We start from the raw sequence: 22,011 nt of genomic DNA, 5'->3' as shown, positions 1-22,011 counted from the left end.
CCGTGGTATCCATAACTGACACAGCTGGGATAACCCCAGGGTCACCGACCCCCAGGTCAGGCAGGCACTTTGGGGGAGAGTGCGTCAGGGCCACAGGGCCATGCCCGGAGGCCACAGGAGCACGTCCAGCTTGGGGCCAGCTGCCGGCCCCATGCAGGGGCCTCCCAGCTCACGGCAAAGGCAGGCCCAAGCGACGAGGTCAGCAGGAGGGCAGAGGAAGGGAGCAGCGCCCTGTGACCCCTTCCACCACATTTCCTGCTCAGCCTGCGACAGCTGAGGTTCCAGAAACGGGGGAGGCAGGGAGTTCAAAGACCTCCAGTTCAGAGAGGCCACAAGCCTGGGAACTGAAGCAGGGGCCAAAGCCCCAAGTGGCCAGGAGACAGCATGACCGAGTCAGAGAACTGAGCCTTGGTCGCTGCCACTCTCCCCCTACCTCCCCCCTCCCCCGCCCCCCCCCCGCCCCCCCATGCACCAAGGCCCCACTGCTGGGGGCTCCCAGCGCAGCCGGCACATGCTGAGGCGCCGTGGTTCCAGAGCCTGGCGTTTTCACAGGTCCCTGTTCCCCTGCCCGCCTTGAGCTCGCCCCGCCACCTGGGTTTCCCCTCCACACCCTGCCCCGCCCTGCCTGCTCCTCCTACGGTGCCCCCCTCCCACCCAGCCCCAATGCCCTCGTGTTCTCCCCCGACTTCCTGGCTGATGAGACCACCATGATGCCCCCTCACCGGGGACTCTCTCCCCCACCTTAGCTCTTCATCAACATCTCTGATGAGTTCTCAGGTCTGCGATGAGGCTACTTTCTCCCTGCCCCCCATCGAAAGGAGGAATCCTCCCCGCACCCTCGGCCTCCACGCTAAGCACACGCAGTCCCTCAGACAGTAACTAGCACTGGCCAGATCCAAGTTTCTAACTCAGGCGGGGATCGGCCCCCTCTATCCAAACACCTTCTGAAAACATCTATGCGTGTGCCTCATCCTCTCACTCAGCCCGTGTGTGAAGCAGACCCTCAGGGTACCCGTCCCACTGAGTCCTCCTTGGGGGGGCCCTCCCCCCTGCTCCCCGCACACCAGGCTCCAGAGCCCTGGCTGGAAACCTTCCTCTCCCCACGCCCTCTGCCCACCCAGCCCACTGGTACCGCCTTCATACTCTCCAACTCCCCGCATCCTTGTCATCCCTAAAGGTCTCCCTAGCCTGCACCGTTGCTTCGGGGCTGGACCCCATCACAGCCCCCTATCTGGCCTCCCTCTAGGCCCTCCCACTTCCAAATTCCTGGGCACACCCAGCCCACGTAGCCACTCTCACAACATGGCCATCCATGTGTCGTCACCTGCTCCTGAACGGACAGTGGGTCCCTGTCACCTACGGGGACACTAGACCTCCCTGGAGGAGGGACGGACATAGAAGTTGCACAATCTGAGCGCTTCCTGGGATGGAAGAGAGTAACCTTGGCACATGGCAGAATGGTATTGCAAACCAAAGGGGACAGGAAACAGTTCAGCACACAGTATCAGAACAATCCACGACACACTTAGGAAACCCGCAGAGTTCATGTCTACCACGTAACGTCTGCAAAAAGAAATCCAGGTGCATTAAAGATACGCGTTCTTCCCGTCTACCAAAGTGCGAGACCAGTGGTTCTCAACCTTCCTAATGCCGCGACCCTTTAATACAGTTCCTCATGTTGTGGTGACCCCCAACCATAAAATTATTTTCATTGCTACTTCATAACTGTAATGTTGCTACTCTTATGATCGTGATGTAAATATCTGATATGCAGGATGTATTTTCATTGTTACAAATTGAACATAATTAAAGCATCGTGATGAATCACAAAAACAATATGTAATTATGTGTTTTCCGACGGTCTCAGGCGACCCCTGTGAAAGGGTCGTTGGACCCCCAAAGGGGTCGCGACCCACAGGTTGAGAACTGCTGTGCTAGAAGCAAGCCCAGGTGGCATGTTGTATGCCTAGGACTGGAGGACACCCACCTCGGTGAAGAAGCCTGCTATCCCAGCCTGGCAGGAGCCGTGTTCTTCTCCGTACTTCTTCTTATACTCTGGAGGGGGCGGGAGGAGAGAGAGCAAACCACAGCCTGGTCAGTGTGTGCCAGTCGTGTGCGGGGCGGCCGAGCGGGCCCCCTCCCCGGCTGCTGCTGCGGGCTGGGCCCCGGGACGCCGTCCAGCCTGAGGCACGGCAGGGAAGTCTCAGGAACCCGCCCGACCGCAAAAATCCAGACTCTGGTGCCATCAGGGAGCGAGGCTGCCAAGTGCCCCAGAGGGAGTCCTCGTGCATGTGGGGAGAGAGGAGCAGCAGCCATGGCGATGGAGGGGGAGGCGGGTGACAACGATCTCATTAACGTTAGTTAGGAAGGACCGAGCGCCCCAGCAGGAAGGAAGAGCTGAAAACGGGGCCCAGACGTGGAATGATGTCGCCCTCCCAGCGTGCAGACGACCAAGCCTCCGCAAAGACACTCCATACAGCTGGAGGCAATATGGTTCCCTCCATGCTACCCAAACCGGCCACGAGAGCCCATCTGCAGAAGGAGCGGACCCCCATACCTGCCCCGGGACCCGTTCCACCATCTCTGGTGGCGTGCGGGGACACTATACACTGCCACCCCGTTTTCCTCGTCCCGCACAAGGAAAGAGGGGGGGCCGCTCCAGGTCAAAAGAAAACCAAAGGATGAGCTCTTTGCTCCCCACTCCCTCAGCTCCCAACGCTCCACCCTGCCAAAGGGGGCTGTTTTAGTTTGAAGTTGGCAAGGAAAAGTGTTAGCATGTTCCCGGCCCTGTGTCGGCTCACACCATGGCACATATCCTTCATCCCTGAGAGCCCGTATCGCCATTTTCCTGTTGACAGGTAACACCCCTGAGGCTCAGAGAGGCTGAGTGAACTGTCCAAGGTCACACAGCTAGTCAACGGCACAGCCAAAATTCTACCCCAGGCTCGGCAGGCTCAAAAAGCCACAGGCTGTCATCTCGGCGGCCCATCCGAGGTTTTGCAAAGTGAGGGATTGCACAACAGCCAGGAAGCACCCAGCCGTCTGCACTCGGGACATGTGTAAAGACATGGAGAGATGTTCAGCTCAGACGACTCAGATAAATGACAGGTGGCCCTGACGTTGCTGGGCACTGGCTCACGGCTGCCCCTGGGCACCTTCGGGTGGGGGCTAGCCAGCAAAATAACCCAGGGGACACCCCCCACCCCCTTGGGCTCTAAGCCTCTGGTACCATGAAAAGCAACATACTTACTTTGGAAACTTTTCTACATAAATACACAATCTCCTTAAATCTGAAACAAAATAAATACTACAAGGGAACAGTGAAGCCGGGATTGCAACACAGTGCGACTTCCTGCAGCCCAGCTCTGCTGGAGGAGAAGGGGAAGGGCCCTGGGGACACGTCCAGAGTAATTCACTTCCTAACAACACTCACCGCAGAGCCTGGTAACATTTTCCAGTAAGTGGCCATTAACCGCTGCTAAATTACTACGGAATGTCAAGCGAGTTACTCGTCCTCCCTGCAGAGGGCTAAGCGGCTCCTCGCGGGGTCCTGGTAACCAGGAGAACTCAGCAGGCCTGCCCTGCCCCAAAGCAGCCCGGGCCAGCACAGCTTGCTTGTTCTCCGCCCAATCTCACCCCGGGGCTGGGCGAGGGGCATGTGCAAAGTCACAGATAGCCCAGACCGTGTGGCTCAGTGGTTGACCCCTGACCTATGAACCAGGAGGTCATGGTTTGATTCCCCCACAGGGCACAGGCAAGGGTTGTGGGCTCGATTCCCAGTGTGGGATGTGCAGGAGGCGGCCGATCAATGATTCTCTCTCATCACTGATGCTTCTATCTCTCTCTCCCTTTCCCTTCCTCTCTGAAATCAATAAAAATATATTTAAAAAAAAAAAAACAACACCAACAAAGTCACAGATAGGTCCTGCATCCAGTTGTAGGATGGCAAGAAACAATAAAAAGTAATCATAATCCCTACATCCTAGGGCACAAGGAGCGGAACGCCCCAACCTGCACGGTTATATGAAACCTAGAAAGTCTGGAAAAAGCGTATCCACCTACCGACACTGGGGGCTACACACCCACTTGTCACTCCCGAACAAATAAAGCAGAGAAAGGAAACTCAGATGCCCCCAAACTGAACGAAACTGCACGGCAGGGCACCCGTCCGGCCTCAGACGTCTACGACAGGAATAGGGACTACGTCGGAATCTTCCATGCTTTCAAGAAGAAACGGTCTCAAGGTCTCTCGTGCGAGCGACACTGAAGAGCCGTAGGTAAGAACATGTCAGCGACTCTCTCCGCCTCATCCTCACACTCCCTGCCAGGAGCGGACCCCGGGTTTCTGAGGTGGCCACAGACGCATGGGGAGCTCCCGGCCCCAGGAGAAAGGCCAGCGAAGGGAAGCCTTTTTACTGTCACTTCTGCCTCGGCCACCAAGGAGGCAGCGACCGGGCACCATCACAGGCCAGCTCCTGGCTCCCCAAATAGGGACGTGCCTCATCAGAGGTCAGAGGGCGAGGCTCGCACAGAGAGCAGGCACCATCCCACCGGCTCTGAGGTTCTGAAACCCCAGGGACTATACCTGTCTTCTCAGGATGACCGAAAACGGGACTCACACCACTGCGGGCTCCTGACTGGAACCCATCCCTCTCAAGGAGAAGACAGGCAATGTTCCGGCCTCCCAGGATCCTGTGTGACCCTGGGATCAGCCCCTTACTTTGGGAGAGGATCACCCCGTCCAACCCCACAACCTCTGGGAGGGAAGGGGGAAGTTATAGGACTCTAGCCTAGGAAGGCTCCATGGATGGGCCCGGATTGGAGAGCTGCACATTCCAAGCCCCCCACAGCCTTCCAGAACCCTCCTCTGCTCCTCGGTCAAGGTGACCTTGCAGGTAAAGGTACAGGGGACCCTCTGCTCATCACAAAACGTGTTTGTTCATCTCACAGTCTACTCAGCACAAAGATGAGCTCATTCATCTCAGCGCTCCAACACCAGCCCTGTGCCAGGCACCTGTGTGTGCTGAGGACAGGGGTGCATACGTGCTGTTCCGTCCCACCTGACACTAAGTACTGAACCCCCAATCTGCTTCGATTTGGACCTCTGTCCCACTCACCCCCAACCTTCCAGCCCTGCCTCCTTCTCTCTTCCAACCTGTCAGGCTCCCTGACCTCCACCCCAGCCCTGATTGGAAAGGACTTGCATTCTGTGCTCAGGGTTCTCCACCCAGTGCCACAACTAACTGCAGAGGTCAAGGTTGAGGGTGGGTGTGAGCACAGCAAGGACCTGCTGGGTGGATTGTTCTGGGCTTTCCAAACCTAGAGTGGCTGAGCCCACCCTGGGCAATTCCATCTCCCCTTAGGCCCCAGGAGAATATGCAGATCCAGTTCTTCAATCCCTGCCCAGCCCCAGGCATGACCCTTCACTGTCCCCCAAAACCCAAGAGGAGCCCCTGAGCCACAGCCGGAACGGCCCAGCCCGGGAGACCAGGCCCATAACGTTGCCTTGTCTGGGTCCAAACCCATCCTCCGTAGGCGAAGTGCTCTCTCTCAAAGCCACACACACCCCTCTGAAGAACTGACGTGAGCATCCTTCGCATACTTCAGAGCTGTCCCTCATCAATCACGTCTGGAGAGGCAGCCCGCTGCCCCGTACGGCCACCCGAGCCCCAAGCTCTGGTCCAGCCCCGCCTGCTACTTGGCAGTTAAAAAAGAAAAAAAATCACATTGCCCGAGCCTGCTGGGTAGTCAGTAATCCCAAATAAGTGAGGAGCAACCTAAGAAAGCGCATTGTAAAGGGAACAAGGCCACACCACAGGTAAACTGACACCTCAGGGCGCCATGGTGACCATCAGGGCCAGGCCTGGGCTACGGGGACTTTCCCAAGAGGCAGTGGCCAGATGCACCGGGCACTGGACCACAGCTCACGTCAGTTATTTGCACTTTTTGGAGTGCTATCTCTGTGCATTAAAGACACCATAGTTACTATAACCTGATTCTTTCTTTTAGAAAATGACATAAAGAGGTCCGGTGGAGGTTTCTCCCTAAGGCACTTCCCAAAACGTACAGGCCTGGGATCTGGGTATGCAGACCCACCTATGTGCCATGCCCACATCCTGGAAAACTTGCATTTGGCCTGCCCTGCCCACAGCAGGCAGGAAAGCCTCTCCCACAGAACCAGGAGAAGGAGGGAGGGATGTGGAGATAAGGGGCTGCGCGGGACCCCCCAGGTCACACCCCTGCCATTGAGAAGTGCAGGAAGTAGGGGTGGAGGGGTGGGGTGGGACCTTGAGTCTCTTGTGTTCCCAGGAAGAATTGTTCCTGCACACACACAAAGGCTGCAGGCCCCACAGGGGGCTGCTCCCGGGCACGCCCACTCAGCCTCCGAATGCCCGAAGGACATGGCCCTGGGAACAGAACATGCATCCACCTGGAAGCTGCAGGGAGAAGCCAGCTTGGCAGGCCAGCAGCGCACAGACGCTGCAGGAAATCGAAGGCTGTTACATCTGGGGGAACTGAACCTGGGAAGCAAAAGGTGTGGCTGAAGGAAGGGGCCTAGACGTGGGCTGGGGGAGCTGGGGCAGGTCAGAAGGCTGCTTTCTGCTGCAGCCCGGTCTGACTTACTGGGCCTGCATCACCTGCTTTGATGCACTGAAGTTGTATGGCTCCTCATTCTAAAAATGGCAGAATTCGCCTCGGTTTAGCTGCTGGTTTCACTAAGCCCTGTCTAAACAGAAGGCAATTCAGAGAGGAAAAAATATGCTGGTTTCCAGACATTCACAATCCACACAGCTCATGCCCGGAGCTTTTGAATTTTAATTCGTTCAAGAATAAACTTGGGTGGGGTCCCTTCCTGCACTCCTCCCAGACCCTGGTGGGATAAAACCAACCCGTGGAAAGATCAAGATTTATATACGGAGGAACATATATCCTTCCTACTAATCCCTCTTCCTACTTCCCATCTGAGCACGTTTCATCTTTCAAAGCCAGTCTTCTTAACACACCAATTTTAAAATTATTTTTCCATGGTTCCTTAGCTTAGCCATGAAATAAAATATCAGATTTTTTTTAAAAAAATAGCTTTCCAGTCTTCAATTATTTCTGACTTTCTTTTTTTCTTCTTTTCTTTTTTCTTTTTTTCCCCCCGCTCAACTTGTGAGTGAAAACTAAATAACTGACAAACAACAATTTAGAAGACAGCGACGTTGGGCAGACAGCTCTCGTAATAAAAAAGGTGCTGCAACATACAAAACTAAAGAGAAAACAGAATGACCCTCAGTTGTGAGGGACCACCATCTAAATGGAAAAAAAAAAAAAAAGATCTAAATAGCTAGGTTGGAGAGGAAGGGACAACGTTTTATCAAAATAATTGACAATTAAGCTATGGCGAGCATTAAATGCACACTGCAATAAAGCTAGAAACTTACAATTATGTGAGAAAAAGAGGCTTTGAGAGGGGAAATGATCTTTAGAGAATGTCTCTAATTCTAATCCTAGCCATTCATTTTACAGATGAAATCACAGTTGCTCAGAGACAGCAAGGCGTTTCTTTAAAGCCACACAGCTAATTACCCTGCGTCAGGATTATAGAGCAAGGCTCCTAACTGCCCATCTCCTTCGGCCACACCATCATGCCTCACAGGGCGCACTTCCAGTGATAATATTCTTATCTTTAAAAAAAAAATTGTTTCCCCACTGATGGATGGATGGATAAATACAGGGTGGGATATACGCGTGTTGGCGCTGGGCCGCTGGGGTGGGGTCAGACCAGGCCTTGGTTCAGCAACCTCAGTACTTGGGACTTGAGTTCTGGGTAGGAACTAAGGGGGTCTAACCCGCATGAGCAGCAACGTGCCAGGGAGGAAAGGTCAGGGGAGGGTCCAGCCATAACCCAGAGGAGGAAAGGCTGCCTGGGGGCGGGGGACTGTTTTCTTCGCAGTTTTGCCCGTTGCTAGGCACCGGGGCTTTCCACCCTGGTGACCTCTGTACCTGCCTGCCGATCTTGCTCTGATCTTGTCTAACTGCCTACCATACATTGATTGGAATATTATTCAGCCTTAAAACGGAAATGCTACCACGTGATACAACATGGATAAACCCGGAGGACATCACGTCAAGAGAAACAAGCCGGGCACAAAAGGACAAAGACACTACGATTCCACGTGTAGGAGGTCCCTACCACAGTCAAGTTCATTGACACAGAAAACAGAAGGGCAGTCGCCAGGGGCTGGAGGGAGGGGCATGGGGAGTCCTTGTTTAATGGTCCAGAGTTCCAGCTTGGGAAAACGTCCTGGAGATTAGCGATGGTGGCTGCACAGTAATGCGAATGTACGTAATGGCACAGGATGTGGTTAAAATGGTCCATTTTACGGTATTCCAACAGGTAAAAACATTGCAGTAATGTTCTGTCATCTTTAAAGTGTTCCCAGAATCTAATAACACGTTTTTGCCAGCTCCCTACTTTAGAAGGAGAAACTAGCAACTTTGCAGGCACATCATAATATGCCTACATTCAACCTACTGTGTGTTATGGACTGAATGTTTGTGTGCCCCCCAAATTCGTATGCTGAAAGCATGCTCCCCAACGTGATGGCATCAGAAGGTGGGGCCCAGGAAGGTAACTGGGCTTGGATGAGAGCATGAGGGTGGAGGCCCCTACATTGAATTAGGGCCCTGGTAAGAGTCCTGAGTGAGTTTGCTTCTTCCTGCTCTCCACCGAGGGGGGAGGGGGCAGGGGGGAGGCGGGGGAAGGGGTACACTAAGATAAGAAGACAGCCACCTATGATTCAGGAAAGGGGCCCTCACCAGACACCCACCAGAGCCTTGATCTGGGACTTCCCAGCCTCTAGAACTGGGAGAAATAAACACTTATTGTCTTAAGTCACCCAGTCTCTGGTATTTCTATTATGCAGCCCAAACTCACCAAGACTGGGCATTGTGTTACTTTTTCATCCCTCCAAAAAAATGGCCCTACTTCAGCGACAACTCCAGCTCTGGGAAGAAAGTAGAATTCACTTTCTTCCCAAAGCTAAAAAGCTATGGAATCACTAACACATGGAAAGTCAAATCACTGTTCAGAGATTAGAACCAAATGCTCACAGTAGGAAAGATGCAGAACAACCTCCCAGGAAAATTTTATCAGGCCCCGTGCACCTGCTGGGACTGCAGCAAGGCCTGGAAAGTCTTTAATGTAGTATCCTAAACCTTCCTAAAATAAAATGATGACAAAAGAATAGGAAACTTTTCTCTGGGCTCCCCAGTAATCACACAGAAAATCCACATCCCAACAGAACAGGAAGTACAAAAAAAAAAAATACCCTGAACTTAAAAGCCAGCAACCTACCTCTGCTTAAAAAGCCCATGACCTTCATCAACCTCCCTCAGTTTTCTCATCTGTACAATGGGGATAAGAATAGGTGCCACAAAATGATGTGATTGCTCAGTAAGAACACACATGTTAGCACAACACCTGGCACTCAGCAGGTGCTTGATTCATGTTAGGTGAATCTGAATCCGTTGGTTTCTCTGAGAGGAATAAAACCTTCAATACCCATCACACAGATATGCAAATGTAGAAGAGGCGACTCATAACATTTGGACATCCATAAGTAAAGTATTGAGGCCGTTTAAGCAATCAGTAATTCCACACAACGTATGGACACATGTTTGAAGTATCCTATATAATAAAGAGGCAATATGCAAATTGACCACCATGTCCTCACAAGATGGCCACCCCCATGTTGTCACAAGATGGCCTGCAGGGGAGGGCAGTTGTGGGCGATCAGGCCAGCAGGGGAGGGCAGTTGGGGGTGACTGGGCCAGCAGGGGAGCAGTTAGGCATTGATCAGCTGGCAGGCAGAAGCAGTTAGAGGCAATCAGGCAGGCAGACAGGCGAGTGGTTGGGAGCCAGCAGTCCGGATTGTGAGAGGGATCAGGGCCTAAACCGGCAGTCCGACATCCCCTGAGGGGTCCCAGATTGGAGAGGGTACAGGCTGGGCTAAGGGACACCCCCTCCCCCAAGGGCATGAATTTCATGCACCGGGCCTATCGTAGACTATATTTGTGTCCAAGATAAAAATCCTCAGCACCAAAGGAAAAGCTTTGATGGGCTCCCTGGACCCTGAGAGCCACTGCCAGAGACGTGGCCTCCTCCTCTAGACCTGGCTGTGCCCTCCAGCCACCCGTCCACTCCCTCCTCAGGGTCCCTCTCTGCCTTTACTGGCCATAATTCAAAACTGAGACCTTTTCATTATTTTTTAAATGAACTAATAAATATTAAAGATATAAAATGTAAGGAGTAAATGAACATATAAAGTGAATTCCTCTGTGAGCCCAGTATTTCTTTTTTTTCATTCAATATTATTTTATATTAGTTTCAGGTGTGCAGCACAGTGGTCAGACCATCATATAATTTATGAAATGACGCCATCCCACCCACAATAATTCTAGTACCCACCTGGCACCACATACAGTTATTACAATACTGACTATATCCCCTATTCTGTATTTTACAGCCCCGTGACGATGTTGTAACTACTAATTTGTGCTTCTTAGCCCATTCACCCTTTTCACCCAGCCCCCAAACCACTTCCCCTCTGGCACCCTCAGTCTGTTCTCCGTATCTATGAGTCTGTGTCTGTTGTGTCTGTTTTGTTTGTTCCTTATTTTGTTCTTCAGATTCCACAAAAGTGAAATCATACAGCATTTGTCTTTGACTTATTTGACTCAGCATAATACCTTCTAGGTCCATCCACGTTGTCACGAATGGTTAAGATTTCATTTTTTACGGCCAAGTAATATTCCATTAAATATATGTACCAGTTCTTCTTTACCCAATGGTCTATTGTTGGCCCTTGGGTTGCTTCCATACCTTGGCTATTATAAATAAAGCTGCAGTGAACACAGGGATACATAGATCTTTTTGAATTAGTGTTTTGAATTTCTTCGGACATATACTATCCAGAAGTGAAATTCCTAGGTCATAGGGTAGTTCTATTTTTAATTTTTTGAGGAACCTCCACAGTTTTTCATAGAGGCTACACCAATCTGCATTCCCACCAACAGTGCACAAGAGTTCACTTTCTCCACATCCTCACCAACACTTGTTGTTTGTTGATTTATTGATGACAGCCATTCGGACAGGTGTGAGGTGATAGCTCATCGTAGTGTTAATTTTCATTTCTCTAATGATTAGTGACTTTGAGCGTTTTTTCATTTGTCTATTGGCCACCTGTATGTCCTCTTTGGAGAAGTGTCTATTCAGGTCCTCTGCCCATTTTTTTGTTGAATTGTTTTTTGTTTGTTGTTTTTTTTGTGTATGTGTTGTTATATGAATTCTTTGTAAATTTTGGATATTAACACCTTATCAGATATCATTGGCAAATATCTTCTCCTATTCAATAAGTTGTCTTTTTGTTTGGTTGATAGTTTCCTCTGCTGTGCAAAAACCTTTTAGTTTCATATAGTCCCATTTGTTTATTTTTTTCCTTTGTTTCCCTTGCCCAAGAAGATATATCAGAAAAGAATATTACTAAGGACAGTATCAGAGGGTTTACTGCCTGTGTTTTTTCTAGGAATTTTATGGTTTCAGGTTTTACATTTAAGTTTCTGTTCCATTTTGAGCTGATTCTTGTATGTGGTGTAAGAAGGTGGTCTAGTTTCAATTTTTTGCATGTGTCTGTCCAATTTTTCCAACACCATTTGTTGAAGAAACTGTCTTTACCCCATTGTATATTCTTGCCTCCGTCATATATTAATTGACCATATGGATGTGGGTTTATTTCTGGGCTCTTTCATCTGTTCCATTGACTTGCGTGTCTGCTCTCATGCTAGCACCATGCTGTTTTGATAGTATAGTTAGATATTAGGCGGCGTTATACCTTCAACTTTATTTTTTTTTCTCAAAATCATTGTGTTCTTCAGAGTCCTTTGCGGTTAAATTCTTGGATTTGTTCTAGATCTGTAAAAAGTGCAATTGGTATGTGATAGGAATTGCATTGAATCTTTAAATGACCTTGGGTAATATGGACATTTTAATGTTTTAAACTCTGTATCTGGTATATTGCTTGCCTCCATGTCATTTAGTTCTTTTTCTGGAGATATCTTCTATTCTTTCCTTTGGGCCATATGTCTTCATCCCTGCATTTTGGCTGTTCCTCTGTGTCTCTACATATTAGGTATATTTGCTACATCTCCCAGTTTTTGGAAGGGTGGGCTTAGGGAGTCAATGTCCTATGGGGCCCAGTCTCTCTGGCCACCTGAGCTGGGTGCTCCAGGAGTGTCCATTGTGTGGGCCATTTGTTGTAGTTGTGCTTCGACTGCTGTTAGCATGTCAGCAGATGGGATTGGCCCTGACTGTGAGGATTGGCCATGGCCCCATGGTGCAGGATTTTCCCCAGTAGGGTCTGGTGCCTACTGAGACCATCCTTTGGGTGTGCCACTTGTGGAGCTAATCCCGTGGTGCTCTGTTGTGGTCTGTAGTCAGCCACCAGGTGTGCTGGTTCTAGGGCCTCTTGGAAGGAGCTTCAGTGTAAGTCAATGTCAGACACTTCCTGTGACCACCCTGGAACTACCTGTTAGAAGCTACAGAGTGATCTGCAGTTGGTAGCTGCTTGTGCTACGCCTGGGTGTGCATGGGAGAGGCCACACTGCAATCTGAGACCAGTTGCCACCAGTACTGGGCCTGGGGCAGGTCGACAAAAGGCACCAGGCACCCCAAGACCTGCCACCACCTGCCAGCTGCCTGACAGGCTCAACCACTGAAAGAGTCTCAGGTGGTATGTGAGCTGAGTGAGGCAGGGCTCAGGGAGTCACCCCTGTGGGACAAGTGGTGTTCACCAGGTTAATGGAGATTCAGATTCGGACGTGATGGGGGAGGGCTCAACACAGGAAAGATGGCACCCATTGGCTATGCCACCAACACAGGGACAAGGGCAGTCATCCCTCCAGCCGTTGCCCTGAAGCCACATAATTCAGTTTCTCCCTATATATCCCTGGCACCATCCCAGCTTGACCAGGATTCCTCGGGAGTTTTTTAAGAAAGACTGCAAGAGGGCCCAGCCTGGCTGACACCGAAAGAGTCTCAAGTCTCAAACAAAGCGTGATTTGGCTGGGGCAGGGTCTCAGGGAGGTGTCAGGATGGAGCTAGTGACGTTCGCTGGGCTAATTGCATCCCTTTTTAAATGTTTGCTATATTTACTTAAATGAGATCATGTTTATGAAAACTCTTTGGAACACCATAAAATCCTACGTAAATATTCTTTAATAAAAATCTATGGGGGGTTTGTCCTTAATTTTTAAAAGGATCAACTTAGACTTATCGACAAAACAAAACACAACAAAACAAAAACCTAAATTGCTTTTCATTTGTAAATGGCTCTTGATTGATTTTTATCCTCTGGGGAGCCACAGCCTCCAACATTAGAAGGGAGATTTCAAAAGACCTTCACATCTGAATGGGTGATCTATTCCCTTCCCTAGAAATGATCGCTGTCCTTGGAGATGCAAAACAAATAGGGAATAAAAGGCCAGCACAGCCACACCCTGGTAATAAAGTGGTACAGAAATATTCGGAGTCGATGGGATCACTTTAAAACACAGTAAAATTTGATAAATTCAAACCCCAACAACTCCACACTTGAGAACATTGAAATGTGGCATGAGTTAAGCTCTAGATCATCTACTAAAAAAAGAGTTTAACAAGCAAATCAATTGTGCAAATATTTAAGAAATGGTCATCTTTTCAAGAAGTCTTAGCATCATTTTAGTAATACCCAGCTTTCTAACCTCCATTAGCCATTAAAGCAGAATCTGCTGGATTCCTTCTGAGAATGTTTAAGAATACTTAAGAATGTTTAAGAAGGTAATCAGAAAATTCACATTTATTGAATGCTCACTCTGCGCTAGGAACTGTGTTAAGCACATTATACACCTCAAATACCTCTTACGGAGGGCTTGATCACTCCCTTTTTACAGATGAGGGCGCTGAGGGTCAAGGGGTTTGCCCAAAGTCACCCAGCGATGGGTGAAATCACAGGGATAACTCAGTGATAAAGCCAGATTCTGAAAGTAGGTCTCATATACACCGGCACCCTAGTTACATTTGTCAGGGTTTCATCTAGAACACTTTTTTGTGAATGCAGCTGAGCTGCTCTCAAATTATTCCATATTAGTGAGGCTGTTCTATCACAATAAAAAGATGATTTTTATACAGCCCCACTCCGGCCAACCTCCGGCTTCCTGTTTCAATAGGTTCGAGGATGAAAGAAATTTCTGTCTCTGATTTTATCAATGCACTGACGACTTTTGGGAGTCCTACACTATCATGACTTGGCTAACAGTAACTAATATTTTATAGTGCTTGCTCTTCAATTTGCAAAGTTTTCCCCACCTATGTCATCCCACCGAACCTCTGGGTTTCTCGCAGATTCTGCTAAAACCAGCAACAGATGGCGGTGACGATGCTGAGCTTGTATCGAACATGGACTAAATGGTTTGACTTGCCGAAACCGGTTTGGCTCAGTGGATAGAGCGTCGGCCTACGGACTGAACGGTCCCAGGTTCGATTCCAGTCAAGGGCATGTACCTTGGTTGCGGGCACATCCCCAGTAGGAGATGTGCAGGAGGCAGCTGATCGATGTTTCTAACTCTCTATCTCTCTCCCTTCCTCTCTGTAAAAAATCAATAAAAATAAAAAAATGGTTTGACTTACGAGTATGCTCCACTCCTATATTTTACTTTGCCCTAAATTCATTTTTGTTTCCTATTCCCTCTACATTTCCCGGTTCCAAACAGGATATTCTGATAGCATTTCCCACCAAACCAGAAACAGGAAGCACCTGAAAAGTCATGAGAAAAAGGCCCCTGTGCCAAACCAAAGACCAATTTTTTAAGAATTCAAAAGTCTGAGACATTTGGACGGGTGCCCACACACTTAGAGGCTTTCCGTAATTAAACCAACCTTGCTACACTCTGAAGAGAGCACAGCGAGCCCTCGCGGGGCCTGCAATGAGGCCACAATTACAGAACAATGTGTGGTCTTCCTGGGTACTGTCACCTGAGTTTCCTCACCATCCTCCCCCCTCCCGCCCCCGCCCCAAGAAGTAAATGCAATGGAGCCATCACAGCGTCCAGTCCCACCGAGGGTCCAGCCACAGGCCTGTGGCCGCGAAGACAGAAGCAGCGACGAGCAGGTCTGAACAAGCATCCCACCCCTCCGGTGGTCTCTCTGCTATTCCCCAGGAAGTGAGCCCCCTCCCCCTGCCCTGCACCCGCCGCCATGCCCACCTGTGGACTCCCACCATTCTTCTTCCAGGGGCCCCACCAGACCGCAGACTCTACACAGGTCTCAGTTTTTCCAGTCGTAAAATAAAATAATTCTGCCCGAGCGCCAACTCGAACTTGGATGCAGCGCGGGCCCTTGGGGAGAGGCACCCGGCACGGGATTCTCCACCCCACACACAGCTCTCTCACTTTTGAAACACTGTGTTCCCTCTCATGTTCTCCCCTGTAGATGGGAAACTTCTTACTATCCGAGACTTGGGTTTTATCTATCAGGCACTGAGCACAGTATCTAACTTAATAAGCTTACGTGGACTCTAGTCCTAATAGACAAATTAGTCACTGCATGGTGATTTAACAAACACTTGCTTGGTATAAAAAAACATTAGCCCATAATCTATAATAACAAAAGCATCATATGCTAATTAGACCAGACGACCTTCTGGATGAAGCCAGGGTCCCGGGTGCCAGAGGGAAGCTGGTGCCAGCAGCCGGGGGAAAGAAGGCCTACTCTTGCACGAATTTCATGCATCGGGCCTCTAGTATGGTATGTTAGCATACGAATACTTAGCATGTAGTACATCAGCAAATACATGCCAGGCAGTGTTCTAAGAACGGACAAATATTAACTCAGTCCCCATCACAGCCCTTTGAGGGGGGCTACGCGCAAAGACGTTAAATAACTCAACTGAAGTCACACCATTAACACGTGCCAATGAACTCTGGCAGCCAGGTCTGAGTCTGCGCTCTTGGCCACCAGGCTACTCTCCATTGTGTGGCATCTGAATAACAGAATGGAAAGAAAAACTTGGCCTTGAGGAAGCCACACCACTTCTCTAGACCTCAACAAAGACGGGCTGGCCTAGGTGATATTTGAAGGGTCACGTCAAACCCTACCCTACTTCCATTGTTCTTACTCATGATGCGATCCCCGCCCAGTGAGTAGAGAGCCTGCGTCACCGAATTTTTCCACATTAAGAGGAAATAATGGTTGCCTTCAGAGCCAATGTAGGTTTAGTGTAGACCACAACACAGGGAGGAAGATCCCCAAAACCAACAGAGCACAGGCAAGAGCCCTAACTGAGGTCTGCGTGCCCCACCCTGCCGTTCTAGTCTTCTAGAGAAATCTGAGCCCCTGCCACCCCCGGCCTCTTAATGGACCAAGAACCACAGAAAAGTTCTGTTCAATCCCCTGTTGTTCTAAAAGGCTGGGCTTCTACCTCAACACTCCACACCCCAACCCCACCCTCTTACTGCTCCCGGTCCTCCTTCCCCCTGGACACACACACACACACACACACAGACACGCTTCCATGTCCTAACTCATTCTTTGATCCCGGAGGAATACACTGGGCAGGCAGAATACAGCTTTGACCCGTAATTTATGTATTTATACTACCTATCCCTCCCTCTTGACTGATTACAGTATCATCTATATTTCAGATGAAGTTTTTCTTCGATGGGGGCAATACAGCGATAAGCAGGGTCAGAGGTCAATGTCCCTGCGTGGCCCTGAACTGTGGAGACTCTCTGAGCCAACCTCTGAATTTTCAGGTGAGGAAACGGAGGCCCAGAGACAGAAAGCAAGTTCCCCAAGGTCACACAGCATCTGGCAGGGCCAGGAAACCAAGAGTTCTATCCGGCGCCGTGGCTGGGACGGGGTGAATTTTGATCTCGGAGACTTCATGAAGTATGGCAAGCACCAGGGGCTCTGGGGCAGAGATGGGCAAGGCTGGGCAGGGCCCAGAACCGTGACCCCCTTCCCACCCTCCTCATTACCTGGGCAGGACCAAGAGGCCACCTGGGGACACGGTGCTGCTCTCCTGTTAGAGATTGGAAAGCTGGGGGAAGTGCTGGGTGGGGGGTTGTTTAGGGCCCCACATGGGTAGAGGGCGCGGGAGAACCCAGAGCGCTCACCTTCATAGCAAGGGATCAGCGTCCTGCCTTTGGCCTGGAGGTTGGACGGGATGATGTAACAGAAGCCGTGGGGCAGGATGTGGTCTGTTTCGTAGAAGATGTTCTTCCAGCGGTGGGCACAGGCCTAAAGGACAGAGAGGGGTTCAGAGCAGGGAAGGGACTCCCCGGAGCCTGGTAGTCCGTCAGATCGCTCAGGAAACACCGCTGCCCGCCAGCCTCTCCACGCTTCATCCCTTCAGGCCGCCTGCCCGCGGGACCCCGGACAAGGCCACTCTCTGCCCAAAGGCAAAGAGGACACACTCAGGGGGACTGGACACCCGAGTTCGGCCACACAGGCCTCTTGCCTTGTGACATGAAACTACGTAAAACGATCTCGTTATTCCTTGTACCACAAGCCACCCTCCTCCTCCCCACGTGGAACCGTTTCGTACCCATAGCCCATTTCTCAGTAGCCTGAAACGATACGGGGCAAGGAGCTATAAACATGTATCGCTAAGCACATCATCACTCTATTCCACTTGGTAATTGATTTCTTTCGTATTTTAGTTCTGATTCAATGCTGATGGCTTGCAAACTTGAATCCCTCATCATCTTTGAAATTACCCAGTAAATCCGCTACATTTTAGTTTATGGATTGTGTAGAGCCGTTGGCAGCGAGGGCTTGGCCTGTCTTACTGGGTTTCTGGGTCGGAGGGACCGTGGAGAGAGGCGGATGTTTACCGAGGAGCACGCTGGCTCTCACCAGGAGGGTCTTGCTGCCCTAAGTGTCTAGTTTATTGCCCCCTCGTGTTTTTTTAAGAACCGTAAACTGTTTACGGAGGGATCTTAGAAAATTCCTCGAAGATCCAAACACTGCATTTCCCAGTAAACTGAACGAAAATTAAGGCATTCTGTGAGGTCAGACAGCCAAGGGTCATAGGCAGTACGCGTGCAGGAGAAGTGTCTCCGAATATAAATTATAAAAAGAAAAGACTGTTTAGCCCCGATTATCATTTTATATACACACATGTCAGTCTGACCCCAACATTTGAAAAAAGTCCTAGACTGTCTCCAAAGCATTAAGAACTCCATCAATCTCTCCAAACGGGCTCTGCTGTGAGGAAGGTGGGGGCAGAGGGAGGGAACAGGAAAGAGCATTCTCTGCAAACAGCAGACCCATTCGGACCCACGTAATCCTAGCAAAGGGGAGGAGGGGCTGGCATCCCGTCTGATGATCGGACACATTTCAAATACAAAGATTATCTTTCCTCCCAAAAGAATAAAAGGAAGAAGATGAGCATTTTAATTCAAAGGCCTTTTTTAACCGTGCATCTTTGCTGGGTGGGGGGAGTGTTGGGGAATGGGGGAGTTACTGAGCTTCTACGGGTGGATCAGCCACAAAGTCACCTAAGCCCCCACCTCTTGCACATGCATTTGTGATACACAGACGGCCAGATTTTGGCCAGGCCCTCAGGTCTACCCCTGGATCACTGAGAACCATGGCTGACAGGAACAGGGCCATGATGCCATAGACCACCCCCCCCAACACAGACATCCCCCAACCCCCTCCAGGGGGAGAAGGAGTGGCCTCGGGGGCATGGGGAAGGGGTCTCTGGGATGCAGGGCAAGTCCTTCTGAGAATGCCACCAAGTGAAAATGCATCAAGGTGTGCACGGATTATCGGTGCACTTTCCTGCACGTGTGTTAGAGCTCAATAGGAGAAGTCCACGTAAAAAAAATCAGGAAACGGAACAACAGAATTAAAAGGAAAAAAATAGCCACCCTGTGGCTTTGGGGGAAAAAAGAAAGACAGATGACACATGTGAACAGATAGGGGCTGCCCTGACGTTTGGGAAGGAAACGGCAAAGAGATAGAGCCGGAGAGCGTGCTTCCACCCAGAAGCCATCTACACACTTCTGGTGTGTTGTCTGAGCCCCAAAACCCATGGGAAGCAGACGCCAGCCGGGCACTCTCTGAGCTGCCTCCCAGGCCCAGGAGGAGCGTCGGTGCCTGGGCTGCGCGTGTTGGCGGCTGTGGCAGAAGGGGATTTCCTTCCCTAGGTCTCAAACCACCATCTGCATCCCCATTGCGAGGTGAGGGTGTGGGGCAGGAAGGGGCTTGCCTCTGATCCCCAGGCTGTGGTCACACCCAGTACCGCGCGTCCCTGGGGAAAAACTGGCAAGGACCACAACACCTGTGAGCTGAGCCTGGCAGATACTAAGCCAAGGGCAGCCCGGCAGCCCAGCCCAACATCCAAGGCCTTGCCAGGGCTGGCCCATGGGTCAGAAAATGCCACTTTTCATGGAGACACTGGACTCCCTGTCACAGCTTCCGAACTCCCCAACTGTTCTTTACTTTGAAATCAGCACTGGTGCCATTACACACACACACACACTTCAGCTCTCCCTCCTCAAACCCAACCTCAGAATCCGATATTGTGCTCCTTGACGTGGGTGTCAGGCCCACACCCCCAAGTACCACCTGAGTTCTCCAAACGTGTTTGAATAAGACATAGCTCCCTGATTTCCATTTTAAGATAAATACTTGCCTCCAAGAAAGCTTTGGCAGGTAGACTTGAGACATTAAAGAACAGGCATCGACGTGAGAGAGACATGGCTTGGTTGCCTCCCGCACGGACCCCAACCGGGGCCAGCGATCAAGCCTGCAACAGAGGTACGTGCTCTTGACAGGAATCAAACCCAGGAGCCTTCAGTCCCCGGGCTGATGCTCCATCCACTGAGCCAAGCTGGCTAGGGCTTGTGTTTCTGACAGGAAAAGCCACAAGGAAAAGGCTGCTATGGATGCCCCGCTCCTTCCTCAGCACCCGCGTGCAGTGGCTTACTGGATGGGTGGTGCGGTCGTTGTGTCAAACGTGAGAGGAACAGCTCCACATGCGATGAATCAGAGGGATTGTCATGGCACAAGGACCACAAACACCCCAAGTCTGCCTTCACAGCTTCCTGTGCTAAATCGTCCCCGTGATCCTCACTGCTGTGCACGGCCCCTTCCCGATACCGACTTGCCGTAACGCACATGCCTCTGGCAACAAGCTCTCAGCCCCACGGAGCGTATCCTTCCGTGGGGAGAGGGGATGCCGTCACAGGAGCGACCTCCGGCGGTGGGCTCCGGGCTCCCTAGAGCGTCGTGTGCCGTGTGCCGTGTGCCGTGTGCCGTGTGCCGTCGGCCATGCCTCCTCTGTCAGAATCTCGACCTCCAGCCACCTGGACTTCAGATGGGTCAGCTTCTCCCTCCTTCCCCTGGGAAGGCAACAAGCTCTCTGGCCCTCCCGGGGCCCAGTGGTCCAGCCAGGGTCAGGCCACAGGGGCTGGAGGAATGTAGAGGCTGGGAGAGGGTCCAAGGCGGCTTGTGACAGTGATTAAAGGACTAGAAACCAAGACAAACAGTGGGGTTGGGGACCCTCCGCAGGAGCTACGATGCTTTCTGGTGGGGAGGCCGTGTGATGCTGGCGACAGCATCCAGCTGCTCCCTGCTCCCACCAGGGGCTGACCTGGGGGGGGGGGGGGCGGGGGATGCGTAACTTGTGCTGAGAAGGAAGACGGGATGCAGATGAATGGCCTCTGCCATGGAGAAGTTTAACACACAAGTGGGCTCCAGGAGAGAGGACAGAAACATTTTGCCTCGATCCTGAAGGAGAACCGGGTTCCCCTGCGATCAGATATATGTAAAACCCCATTTACAGCTTGTGGCCCAAAGGGAGCCCTCAATAAATGGCAGCTAGAGTTATTTTCCCCTCTTGATAATATGTTTCTATAACAAAGAGCATTGGCCGTGGCCAGGTAGCACAGTTGGTTAGAGCATCCTACCAACATTCCAAGGTTGCAGGTTCGATCCCCGGTCAGGGCACATATAAGAATCAACCAAAGAATGCATAATTAAGTGGAACAACCAATCAATTCTCTCTCTCTCTCTCTCTCTCTCTCTCTCTCTCTCTCTCAAATCAATAAAATAAAAATTTTTAAAGTAATAACATGTATTTCATCCTATATAATAAAAGGGTAATATGCAAATTGTCCCCTCAACTGGGAGTTGGACAAGAGTTCAACCAGGGGACGGGGCCAGACCACCAACCATCCGGTGCCCCTCCCCCTGGCCACCCCCCCCCCCCCGCCCCCTGCCAATCGGGGGCAGGGCCGGGCCGCCAACCTCCTGTACCCCTTCCCCCAGCCGGACTGGCCCGATCGGCCCAGATTGGGGTGGGCTGGCAGGACCCCACCTGTGCACAAATTTGTGCACCAGGCCTCTAGTATAAATATAATACCGTGCAGGAATAAAGAAGAATGAACACCTGATACACAGAACACGGATTAATCTCAGAAGTATTATTTTGAGTGAAAGGGGCCTAACACAAAAGAGTGCACACTGTGGGGCTCGTACAAAGTTGTAGAAAAAGCAAAAGTAACCACCGTGCATAACAGTGGCTGCCTCGGGCGGGCGGGAAGCTGACTAGAAGGGAACAGGAGAGAACTCTTTGGAAGGACAGAAACAGTGTGTATTGTGCTGGGGGGGGGGGGGGGGGGGGCGGGGATGTTACACGAGTGTGCACGATTGTCAAAACCCAAACTGCAATCTTAAGATCTGTGCATTTTATGTAAATTAACTTCAACTTAAAAAGACTCGCACAAATATTTGTGCACAAGATTTACAAAGTACTTTCCCCATACATTTTATTTATGTTTCCACTGCCACCTCGCTGCACCCTGGGACAGACATTATTTATCTGACAGATGGAGATCAGTCATTTGTCCAAACAGCAGTCCAGTTTAGGCAACCTCAGAGCCAAGCCCTTGTCACCATGCCACCCAGCTTTCCTAAGA

General features: G+C 50.8%; 1 protein-coding gene across 1 annotated transcript in view; it reads right to left on the bottom strand.

Moving 5' to 3' along the window:
- The window catches only part of ITGA9 (integrin subunit alpha 9), a 261,202-nt gene that overhangs the window by 222,152 nt on the left and 17,039 nt on the right, over positions 1-22,011 (bottom strand). Inside the window, exons 4-5 of the mRNA XM_059664393.1 lie at positions 17,197-17,320; positions 1,988-2,055 (exon numbers count right to left, since the gene is read on the bottom strand). Coding sequence (XP_059520376.1) covers positions 1,988-2,055; positions 17,197-17,320 — 192 coding nt within the window. The remainder of the gene's footprint in view (positions 1-1,987; positions 2,056-17,196; positions 17,321-22,011) is intronic.

The sequence above is a fragment of the Myotis daubentonii genome, chromosome 14 (genome assembly GCF_963259705.1).
Source record: "Myotis daubentonii chromosome 14, mMyoDau2.1, whole genome shotgun sequence".
In the NCBI taxonomy this organism is placed as follows: domain Eukaryota; kingdom Metazoa; phylum Chordata; class Mammalia; order Chiroptera; family Vespertilionidae; genus Myotis; species Myotis daubentonii.
Note: the sequence above shows the minus strand (reverse complement) of the source record. Positions and strands in the feature narration are given on the sequence as shown.